At 32.1% G+C, this 12,512-nt stretch overlaps 1 protein-coding gene across 2 annotated transcripts in view; it reads right to left on the bottom strand.

Annotated features, from left to right (window-relative positions):
* CACNA2D1 (calcium voltage-gated channel auxiliary subunit alpha2delta 1) overlaps positions 1-12,512 on the bottom strand; it is a 480,944-nt gene that overhangs the window by 51,010 nt on the left and 417,422 nt on the right. For both annotated transcript variants that reach the window (XM_040644315.1, XM_040644316.1), the window contains exons 13-18: positions 11,853-11,931; positions 10,636-10,685; positions 9,111-9,200; positions 5,268-5,345; positions 3,277-3,351; positions 2,934-3,008 (exon numbers count right to left, since the gene is read on the bottom strand). In XM_040644315.1, coding sequence (XP_040500249.1) covers positions 2,934-3,008; positions 3,277-3,351; positions 5,268-5,345; positions 9,111-9,200; positions 10,636-10,685; positions 11,853-11,931 — 447 coding nt within the window. The remainder of the gene's footprint in view (positions 1-2,933; positions 3,009-3,276; positions 3,352-5,267; positions 5,346-9,110; positions 9,201-10,635; positions 10,686-11,852; positions 11,932-12,512) is intronic.

The following is a 12,512-nucleotide window of genomic DNA, read 5'->3' as shown; positions in this document are numbered from 1 at the left end:
AAATTTATGCTAGTAAAAATACTCAAAAACTATTTAGCAAAATGACTTCGTATTTTCCTTTTTTTTTCTCTCCAAAGAAATACATATTTGGGAAGTGAGAAAGGTAGTTTGCCACAGAAAACTTTTATGCTGATTCAAAAAAAAACAAAAAACAAAACAAAAAAACCCAAACAGCAAATTTTAGAATTTACATGATTCTAATGTGTTCAAATATAAGTATTATAGGATATTGAAAAATGTTAATATTAAACCCTTAAAATTTGTGCCCTTTGTTACCAAATGTTGTATCTGTGGAACTAAAGGAGAATTTAATCCTAACACTGTAAATTTATTTTATTTTTTATAATTTTTTTGTAGATTTATTTTAAATATTGACTTCTAAAATGTAGATTATGCAATTTCCTGTACAATAAATATTTCTTAAAATTGACCAAAATTAGATATCTAATAAGTGTACCCGATCTGGTTCTTTTTATGAAACAAAATAGAAGAAATTTAAAATGCATTTGGAAACAAAGCAGGATACATAATCCAGTATTTGTCAAAATGTGGTCATGGTAGAGACAGTATGCTTTGAGAAGGTAAGTAATGATTCCTTAGAAAATTAGATAAGCAAAAGCTTTATAGCTACTTTATTTCCTGTTATCAAGCGTTTTTAAAGGATACTCATACTGCCTTCTACAAACTACAAAATTATACTGAAATAATTTAAGATTATAATTTTAGGAAGCAAACACAAGGCATTAAGCAAAGAATACTTGTAATAACACTAAACTTTGACCTTGTTAAATAATAAGGGATACTATGAAAACAGAGCATTATCTCCCTTTATTTCTACTGGTACATTTCTCAAGAACGGATTGAGAATAATTTTGTTAGTACACTAGCTGTTACCATACTGGTCCTTTGTACTTGTCAATTTCTAAAACCATTCTTACAGTGTATCCTCCTTTTATAAGGTTCTTTTATCTACTTGTACAGTATGTACCATCACCCACAAAATAGAAATTGTTATGTTTAACCTAATGATGAGAATTCACAAGCATATTTAATTCACAAGCATGAATTTCAGAAAAAAGAGCACATGGACTATTCAAACATATTTTAATGATTTTGTAAAATAACATTTTCTAAATAATCTTGGTTGCATACTTGCTTATCATAATTTCCTATATTAAAATATGAAAAGCTGACATACTCCTGAAAAAAAATCATTTGGGCTGTAATAATGGTTTCTAGAGAATTTATATATGTAATTTTATGAGTTTTAGTAAATTATTCCAAGTCTGAGCCAAATGTATGTTAACATCAAAGAGTAAAAAAAAATTTCTCCATAAATACTGGTTATTAGAAGCATGTACAAAAGGGGAAAACCTTTTTCAAATCACTGCCTCTAAGTGATAGATTTATATCTATATATCATACGTGCATTAGTCCCATTATTTTTTTAAATTGTTTTGTCTAAGTAATAAAGTTCCTTTTGGGGAAGGGGTTAAGACCTACAATCATAAAAATGGGGATCCTTCACACCCTTCAGCACATACTATTGTTACTGCTTTTAAATCACTTCAGTTGTGCAAATATAATCGAAAATATACTGGATATACTAAGACCAAACAATAATATTGCAATTTTTTTTTAAATCTTAAAAAAGATTTAAAAAGATAAAAATGTTCAACTGTGACAAAATCATAGACTGTTTAGCTAATCATAAATAACTCTATTAGGAAGAACTTAACACATGTTTATAAAGAGCTGCGAAAGACTCACAATAATGGGAAAAAATGCCTATACTACATTTATAATAAAAAAAACTTGAAAAATAATACAGAGTGATCAGCAGCTACATTTGATTAGCTAATATTTAGATCACAATGGATTTTATATGGAAGTTCCAAAGAGAGAAGAATTAAAATCGACACATTTATTGTAACCAACTTAGTATGGTTTTGTATTCAATATCAATGGTTCTTAATTATCACTGATTTGAATACTTAAATGACTCAACATTAAATGTATATGTGTTTATGCACCTACTTGTGTATGCTCTAAAATATCACTAAAATTAAATACCTGTGACTGAGGAAAAGAAGGTAAATTCTGATATATTTGTCTCCAGCATGGATTAAAGTATCTTCAGTATTACCCTCAAAGTTAAACAATAACTTGAAGATGCTTATAAATTACAATTATATAATATAGGAAGATTCTACCACTTCTGCTTCTAGAGAAATACATATTAACCTCCCCGCCCTCCCCCCTGTGAAGCACTAATGGAAGGTGAAATAAGTTGGAGGAGATACATAAGAAAATATTTTATATCTTGGCACAAAGATTAGGATACAATAGTTTATCTATGGAATTTTATCACTTTCGCACAACTCCCCGATGAATAAACACTTCCCATTTCTGAAGCCCATCCTGTGGGGTTTTACTTAACTGAATTTCATTCATAGTTTTATAAGCCTGTACAAAAGTAGAAAGAAAAACATCCTGGGACATGAAAAGGAGAGATAATTACCAGAAAAAAGGGTGTTGGAACATGTGGCCCGAGCATACAGGAACATTACTTCTATTTATCAGGTTCACACCCATCTGGGGCCATCTCCTCACTACCTTCCCGCCTCAATCACAACCCCAAGTGGGATGTGTGAACTCAGGCACAGGGTGATAATGGCTGTCTCTGAGGTGTGAATACTGGTTAAATATTCGACAGGAATATGGGAGAGCTGAATTGGTAAGAGAAAATGAAAACTGCTTTCACACTTTCATATCTTATAAACTGTGGTCTTGTCATCCATTAACATTACAGATAAAATGTTCTTTTATATTTAGTACTATACAGTGAGTTTAAAGATAACAAACCTATTAAGAACATTAACTATTAATTTTACAGAATTGCACGAGTCACTGTAAACACATTATATACATACCTTTGGTTGAAGATTTGGATGTAATAAAACATAACCATTAGGATCAATCGCAAAATAATAGCCATTGGGGCACAGCTGAAAAAAAAGAAACAAAACAGAAAAGTTTCAAGATCTCTGAATCACGATCAGAAATCACATTCATTAAAGGAAAAAATTCTTAAAAATTCTTAATACATTTTAAAGCATGAAGAAAGTTATCTATCCTTTTTAACATTTAGTTAACATTTAGTTCCTTCGCTAACTGCACATGATTTTTGAGAATTACTTAAATGCTTTATAGACAAGCTAAATTAGTACAAAGCTCTAAAATGAAAAAGATACTCAAGAGTATATTTCATCTTACTGTAAAACGTGGTGTCAGTCGTTTAATATCTTCCAAAGACACATCAACTCCCATCACACCAAGAATCAGCTGGTTCTATAATAAGAGAGAAAAAGGAACTGTATTTTATGCCAAAAATGCATATAGTTCTACACAATTATTATATAAGCTCATCTTTTTGCTTCACAATAGTTGTATTCCATACTAGCTAAAACATATTTAAGGGTGAGACACTTTTTGATATCAATCTACCATGATTCTCACCTCTGTTTACCCACAACTTTATCATCATTATTATTTAACTTAAATGAAATTTGGTAAGTGCAGCTAAAATAGAAAAGATAGTAAATTTTTATTTGATGCCTCTTGTACTCATTACCCCTAATATTGTAGTTGCTTCTGTACAGTTAGTTGCAGCCCTGCGTGTGAGAGAGAGCACTTTGTGACTTTGTGGTGTACTACGATTAAAAAATCACAAAAATGTCCAGCCTGAAGATACCAGGTAATATGAAATGAGAAGACAATGGATTTTTCTTAATTTTTTTTTTTTTTTTTTTTTTTTTTTTTTTTTTTTTTTGCTATTGACAGTGCCTGCGTATGTGTAACTATCCTGAAAAGTATTTGACCTCACTGTAGTAAAATAGCAGAAACCCTCAAAACCCTCTTTCCTAGTGCTGGTAACTTCTAAATACCAAACAATGGGCACCAAAATTTAGTTCCAAGTCAACAAGGCTATGAGACAAACTGCTATCATAATCTTCTCAGGGACATTAAAGATGAAAATGGTGTAAAATTTAGAATGAGGAACTTTTGTTTTAAATAGAATTATGCAAATTACAAAATAAACTGAAATGTTACAAAGGAAATTATAAAATCCACTCAATAGTTATATGAGAAGACTGTGAATTTTCTGTAGGTACATAGGGAGCGAGAAAGTAATGCAACAACTATTTTCTTTTGCCAGGGACCAATCCTACCCTCAGCAAAAATTCCTAATTAAAGCAATTCCTTAGTCCATCTGAGGAGTTAAACAATTACTCTTCTATGGGTTAAATTAGTTAGAACCCACAGATATTTAATAATGATAATGGCTTCCCAAAGAGGAATAACTAATATTTTTGATGGCCACATTATTAAAAGAAAGAGTTGAACAGAAATTTATAATAACTGGACAAATAATAGTAGCACAGTAGACTTCATTATGCCATAAACTGGAAATAAATGTCCCTCCAATATGGAATGTCAGCCAAAGCATAAAATGAGTCTTTAGTATTAAAAAAATCTTAATCTCTCCTGCAATCCTCAATTCTTCCCGATACAAGCTAAGAAAGAGGACTGCAACCCTCCTTCAAAATCAGGAGTATTTTAAAAATAAGGAATGGAATTTAACAAGATACAGATTTTTCAGAACTTTAAGTTGGTAGTATCTTAACTGCATTGACAATATTACCAGTGCTACAGAAATCAACACTGTTAGGAAATTCATGAAGTATTTTCCTTCAGTCTTGAAAAATAGAAAAAAAATGGAGAGCTATTCATTTTAAATCAGATGCTTAACTTATGTGATGATTAAAAAAATACTGTTTGAATGGGAGTTGGAGGAGGAATCATTCAATAAATATACCTATTTACACAGGCTTCAAACATCACCATGGTTTTGGTTTTTGGATTTCTCTTTCTGAGCTCCATGGTTATCTCAGACACATTTTAAAAAAGGGGACACAACAGTATTGCCCATTTATCATGTAATTACTCCGAGTCTGAACTTGTGTTCTCATCAGTTCATAGTTAAATAGAGTTAAGCTGAATCCTGGCTCTGGGGAAACAGAGAACTTGACCTGCATTTCCTTTTTCCCAGGTGGTTATCACATAAGCAGCTGTTCCCTCTTACTTCTGGTCTCACAAGACAGTTACATTGTATGTATTTCCTTATAGAAATATCTTATCCACACTCAGCTTCAACGTCACTGTTTATCATTTATGATTATTAATTTTATCAATTAACTTTTAACCTTTAAGTTTGTCTTATTTTCAACTTGGCCCGTTATGTTGAAGACCGGAAGAGTTCCAGTAATGACAAGTCCTAGTTCCTAAAAATAGATTCAGAAAGAAAAGGCAAATTAGAGTTACAATTTAAACTTTGTCATTCTGCATTAGTTTCTGGTATCTGACACTGCATTTTATGGTTACATTATAGACACAAAGAATTATTAAAGGACTTTGAAAGCTTTTAAAAAACTTTTATTTTTATTTTTAAAAATCATGTAGTAGTCTGGGAAATAATCAGAATCAATTAGGCAGCTATTGAAGCATCCAACATCTAAAATAATAGCTTAAGACAGCATTGCAAATAACTTTAAAAAATCAAATGACACTAATATTTCAGTCACCCTGCCCTTCCACCTTTTTGTTCACAGTGGTAGTTTACCTAATATCACAGGATTCCATGAGCAGGGTGAAAATAAAATACCGTTTCATAGGATTTATTTGCCTTCCTTTTTATAACTTCATTCTTAATTTTTTCATGCCCTAAGCCAAAGGCTTCATGTTACACCACTGAGTGTAGCAGAATAAATAGAAGAAAGACGCTATCAATGCTCCATTTCTCCAATAGTCTAGGTAAATACTACGCTGTTCTAAAGAAGCAATAATGCTCCTAAATGCCCTCCAAAACGAATAGTACTTTTTGACAAAGTAAAATAATACAGCCAACTGCAAGCATCAAATCCAACAGTATGGTCACGAAGCAAAATAAACATGAACAAAAATAATGACCTACTGTTATTCGGCATGTAGATAATTTCAGATATTAAATGAATCCATGGAGATTAGTTGAAATAAACTGATTTTCAAGTCAGAGGTTGTTGTTTAGTATTATTGCTATCTGCAGCAATTATATATATTTTTACCATTATTTCATGTCAAAACTACATTTTCAAAAGAATCACTTTAAAATGATTTAAAAATTATTGCTGAAGATTTCAAATTTTCTATGCTGAGAAAATATTAGTAATCTTCTTGTGAATAATGACCCCAGATCCAAATCTCATGACCCCTGTTCTAATTCCAGAAACAGCAATGGCTTCATGGAGAATATGTCTTAGGCAATAGTTCATAATCATGCATGTGGGAAGCCCAGAAACAATGGGAACTGAATTAATGAAGAAGGACAATCACACAGAGGCTTTCAGCAGAATAAGATACCAAATTGTTTGGGACAAACACAATTAAGGAAACAACTACACATCATTGGTGCATGATGGTATACATGTTGGCTCTCTATTTAGTTCTAAGCCAGAATATTCAACAATGAAAACACCCTTAGTTAAATATGCAAATTCACATTCGCAATGAAAATTTTCCATCTCAATAAAGTCAGATTATACATAATTCATAAAAATTGTTTCCAAAACAAAATTCAGTAAAAATGCCTTTTGGAAAACTTTTGAGTTACAATGTATATGCATAGTTTTTAAAATGCTAGCATGATACACGATAAAGTATACATAGATACAATCATTTTCTGCACATCACATTTGCATTTATACAGAGTATGGTAATTTGCTTCTATATATGGTAATAGCTGCCCTAAAATGAGATACTAGACTTCTAACACAGGAGACACAATCATCAGCGAACTCATTGGTGCCCAATTTCTATTTTGTCTCTCATTTACTCAGAGGACAAAAAATTTGTATTCTATTCTTAGATACTGTGCCAGTCTCTAGAGAACAAAAAAGAGAAATAAGACAAGATTTTTGCTCTCCTGGAATTTATCTGATATTTGTATTTTTTGAATTCCAACTCTTTTTATCTCGTTTTGTCCAAAAAACCTCACTATCTCCCAAATAAAATGAACCTTCCACAATACTGTCCCAGTCTTGTTTCTGTTCTGACCTCCCATTAGCTCCAAAAGTGACTGAGGTAGCATTTTCCAACAAACCCAGCACTTGCCCGACTCCGACTGCACCCTCTTCGTGTGGTTTCAGTACTCCCCACCAACTACAGAAACCTTACCTGGACTCACATGTTCAACTAAACTATAACCATCCTTTCAACCTCGCCCTACACCATCCCCAAATATATAGCTTCTATCTTCTGAGTTTCCACAGTTCTTTTCATTTTCTCATTATATTTATTAAGTTTTGTCTTGGAATATGTTTACCACTTTTTTCTTAATGTAACCAGCATATACTGTAAATCTACGTGCAGAGGATTGTAATTAGAAATGCAAGACAGGCACTTTTCATTCTCAAGTCAGTAAAAGAATGCTCTATGTGTCCACTGACTAGCCAATTCCTGTGATTCTTTTTTTGTTTTACATTTAGTTTCAGCTCATTGAACAGCACGTTTAGAACCAAAATCTCTTCCTAACGTCATTTGTGCTATCAGTAAGAACCTTACCAACAATGCAGACGTGCTGGTTAATGAACTTCTGGTCATAGGAAATCCTAGAGGGCGTAATTATTGACTCCTCCTATCATACCCTGTCTTGTGATGGATTCGGAAAAATGAAACATTTTGACCATAGCTTTAGATGACCATGTGACCTTAAATAAATATGTGATGTCAAGAAGGAACACTGGATAGTAATTTTAGCTAGGACTTGAGGTAAGCAAGCTTCACTTTATCTTTCTTAGCATGCAAAGCTGCTGTTAATAGTGCCTATTTTTCTTCCAACTTCCTGTATATGTTTATTTTACAAGAACCAAAAGATAAGTAATTCTAAATGGATTGCATTTTGCACTTTGGGGTCATCACTGCATTCAGAAAAGTAGTATCAGCATATAATTGTACTCCAAGTAGGAGAAAGGGTTATTGAATCAGCATTTACTTTGCAGGGCTTAGTATTTTGGTTCTCTCTGATATATTGCATTAGTCAAATCATCAATAAAGTCGTTTCATCAAGATAAAGCCTATGAATAAGTCTTAAGTATGATATTTACTATTTATCACTTTCACACTAGGAAAGTAAAACTTATATTAAACAAGTTTTCTGAACTTAAGCTCTACTGCTATTTTGAGCTGAATAATTCTTCGTTGTGTGCTCGTGCACGGGCTGAGGGGACTGCCCTGTGTATTGTACGAGGTTTCCTTGGTCTCTATCCATGAGATGCCAGTGGCAATCCCTCCCTATCCCAGTCACGACAACAGAAAACATCCAGAGATACATTCGAATGACCTGTGAGTGGCAAAATCACCCCAGTTGAGAACCACTGCTTTGAAATATCAAAGACCACCAATATTAAAATTTCAATTGCACAATGGAAAATTTAACTTGTTTTTTAATTCATCATACCATGTTTGATCCTTTCAATGGCTTATTTCCATAAAACTCTGGGGTTGGATTTGAAAGAAGAGATTATATATACAAAGAGGATATTAAGTTTGTGATGATTTCAGAGTAGGGTAAGATTATTTGCCTATTTAACTGTAGCTACTTTGAGCTTTGTTGGGTCTGGCGTGAGTTGTGGAGGCTATGCATGCTTCTGCTATCCGAAGTCTACTTTAAAAATCTTTCCTTAAATTTTTATTTGAAGTCTGCAGTAGCGGGTATTCATTCACATGACTTTAGTACTTTTTTACATAAAAATTCAACATGTTATTGAAATGACCACAAATTCAAGATCTGAGGTTTGAAATCCCACATTCAACAGATCACCTAAAAAATAAAGTAATATTTTACATTTGTGATTAGACAAGTCTAAGTTTTTATGTATATTATAGCAAAAAAAGTTGTGATAGAAGGACTTATAGAAAGGGTTTAATGAATTAGAAACAATGTCACCTAGAAAGAAGCAGAAACAGCTACGTGCTTTTGTCAGGACAGTCTGACTGAACAGCCAAACTCTTACCAGTGCATCCAGATACACATTTGTCCACTGGACTTGCTTAGCTTTGTCTCCTGCTAACACCATTGGTCTACCCAGAACATCCAAATATTCCTATTAAAAAAAAAAGGTTAAGTGGTTGAAAAACAGAAATGCTGTACTAAAAATGAAAACAAAATAACTCTACAGAAGCAAATTACCTAGAGCGAAAAATAAATATGGAATCAAAATTATTAGAGAGTAAACATAATTATTTAATTCCTATTTCGGATATACCATAAATGGTATCTATACATACTTTGAATCAACAATATTTAACTTGTATTATTTACACAATCTGTCTACCCCAGTTTTTTTCTAATAACAGAACATTCTTTTTCTGAGGTACAGCCAATGATAAGTGAAATACGTTCCTTGTGAATTGCTTTATGTTAATCTAAACTATTTAAGGCTCTGTGATTTACTGGATGGAATCATACAAATGTGAAATAATAAAGCAGCCACATACTTGCTTTCATATCACAGACTGTTTGGCTGAAATTCAAAACTACATTTAAACATATCAAAAAATAAATGAAATTCTGTGCCAAGTAAGACATCAGACTCAAGTGCAGCTGCTGTTTCATTTCAACATAAAACACAGTCAGTATCAGTTCCACAAATGCCATGTTATTTAGGCTCAATTTTGACTTAGTCTATTTTGTGGATCCTCAATGATGTATAAAATTGAGTAATGATTTTAAATGGTTATTTATGAGTACTTGAAAATAATATACATTTAAATTACCTTAATGGCTTCAATCTACAAGGTTATTTAACAGGCATATTTTAAACTGAATGGTTAAATGGGTGATGGGTATGAGGAGGGCGCTTGTTAGGATGAGCACTGGGTGTTACATGTAGTGATGAATCACTAAGTTCTACTCCTGAAACCAATATTATGTTATTGGTTATATGTTAACTAACTAGAATGTAAATAAATATTTGGAAAAAACAAAAATAATACAATAATTAAAAATAAAATAAAATAAAATAAAATAAAAGGTTATGGAGAAATCATCACTTTGTTTTAAGTTTACTTTAAACAGGTAAAGAGATCTGCAAGGGTTATTTGGGAAGTATCTAAATTCTGATTAGAATCCTGTATAATTTGTCTGGATTAAGTACTGCTTAATTTTCTTTGTGGTACCTGCAACTTGAAGAAACTCATTTAAGTGATCTGAAATAGAACCAAATTCAAGTTAAATGAGATAAGATTGTTAGTAAATTTTTTATTTCTTTTTGATGATGTTTTTAACATCTGAGAAGAACAACGTACATAGTTTTTTACCTGAGTTTTGAATATTTGAGAACACTTGGAAATTATTTAATGTTACTTACTGAAATAACAATCAATACATCACCATGATACTCAACGTTTTGCTACAAATACAGTATTATGCATCATTTTTTTATTTTCACCTATTTTCTCCAACTGAGCATATTTAAAGCAGCAAAGAAACATCTTGTTCTTTGAAAAAAAAATTAAACAAATATTAAATAACCATACCTGAGTATTGATTCGTATTGCTCCAATGGAAGGAATTTCATAGTAATAACCTGAAACATATACATATATATTTATGCACATATATATATATGTGTACACATATACACACACACACACACACATATATATATATATCACAATACATGGTCACAAAATTATTTTAGGTCTTTGGAGAAAAAAAGCACTTTTTTCACTTCTAATTGAGCAAACACTAACATATCAATACCACCAATAAATGGAGAAAATGTTTCATTAATGTATATTCCTAACAAATTTCTAAACTTTATGAGAAATTTCACTACGTTTCTTAAACTCTATCAGATAAATGTGGTTTTTCTACCAAACACTAGGGAACCTAGCATCATTTAAAATACTTTTATCATTGGAGAAATTATTAAAGATACATGAAAATGGGTATCTGACAATTATTTATACAAAATATTTGCCTAAATATGACTTTCATAACAAATTTAGGTTTCTTTTATTGCTATGCGATCAGCGTATTTTTCAAATAACATTTTCAGGTTTTTTTCTGTGTACACAGGAAACATGGGCTCACTACACAAAATCAGAATTACCTTGGAATGTGTAAGACATTTAAAAGAAAATTCAACCACTCAGAAAAAATGTACTTGTATGTCACACTTTCTTATATGTAAGTTTTATGTAATTCAGATATTCTTTCATTCTTCATTTTTCAGGTATGATTCTATTTGATAAGTATCATTAAGTATCTTTAAATAAAGCATCGAATGGTATCAATATATTATATCATATACCATATGATCAAATGTCTGAATTTTTATATACTGTAATAATAATAATAATAATGTCAAAGTGTTTTGTGTATGGGTTTTTGCCACAGAAAATACATTCAGTATCTTGGGGTGCCTGGGTGGCGCAGTCAGTTAAGCATCTGACTCGGTTTCGGCTCAGGTCGTGATCTCAGGGTCGTGAGATCGAGCCTACACTGGGCTCCGCGCACTGCACGGAGTCTGCTTAAAAGACTCTTTCTCACCCCTTCCCTCTGCCACTCACCACCCCCACTCTCTCTCTCCTAAATAATCTTAAAAAAAAAAAATGACACTCAACATCTTATTCTTGTCTCTATCCCTGCAAACATTAGCTACAACTTTATCTTAAATGAGAGTATGTAGAACTAACAACTACCAATTTTGTTTTCTACTAAAATGTGGTCAAGAAAACAGATCTGTTACCTTTATTTTCACAGGCCATCCACTGAATAGGTCCTCTGTCATAATTATGCTGACCAACTGAAAATGTGAATACACGTACCTGGGGAATTGAAACACAGGGATGTGTTAGGCTGCATAAAATTTAACTGAATGCCAACACAAAAGAGCTAAAGCAAACAACAAATAAAAGCATGCTTTTCAGTTGATAAATGTGACAAGAAAAATCAAGGCAGTCAATCTTTCAGGAAGTCACCGCAGAGAAAGCCGCACAACCTACTCTCAACGTGGACTTCAGTTACTAAATTTAAGACAGCACTTGGGTGCCCAGCACCATGTCCTGATGCTCTGTCGGAATCACAATGACGTTTCCGGCGTAGAAATGGCAACTTTTAAGCCCAACTGACTTCACCTGTCTCACCTGGTTAAAACATATTATCCACATACCTAGTCACTGCAAAAAATAATAAGTAATAGTAATTCCTGTTTCATAAATGTTATTATAATGATGTATATAGAAAGGAGGTCATTGTGCTTTTAGTTGTTTAAGGCAATTATACTTAGTGATAGTTTTATTACTTTCACACCATGAAAATACTGAGTATGCACATACAAGATGTTAATGATATTACTAACTTTCTATAAAAGAGGACTAGCGCATATATATATATATATATATATATA

The sequence above is a fragment of the Ursus maritimus genome, unplaced genomic scaffold, assembly GCF_017311325.1.
Source record: "Ursus maritimus isolate PB19 unplaced genomic scaffold, ASM1731132v1 scaffold_3, whole genome shotgun sequence".
Taxonomy (NCBI): domain Eukaryota; kingdom Metazoa; phylum Chordata; class Mammalia; order Carnivora; family Ursidae; genus Ursus; species Ursus maritimus.
Note: the sequence above shows the minus strand (reverse complement) of the source record. Positions and strands in the feature narration are given on the sequence as shown.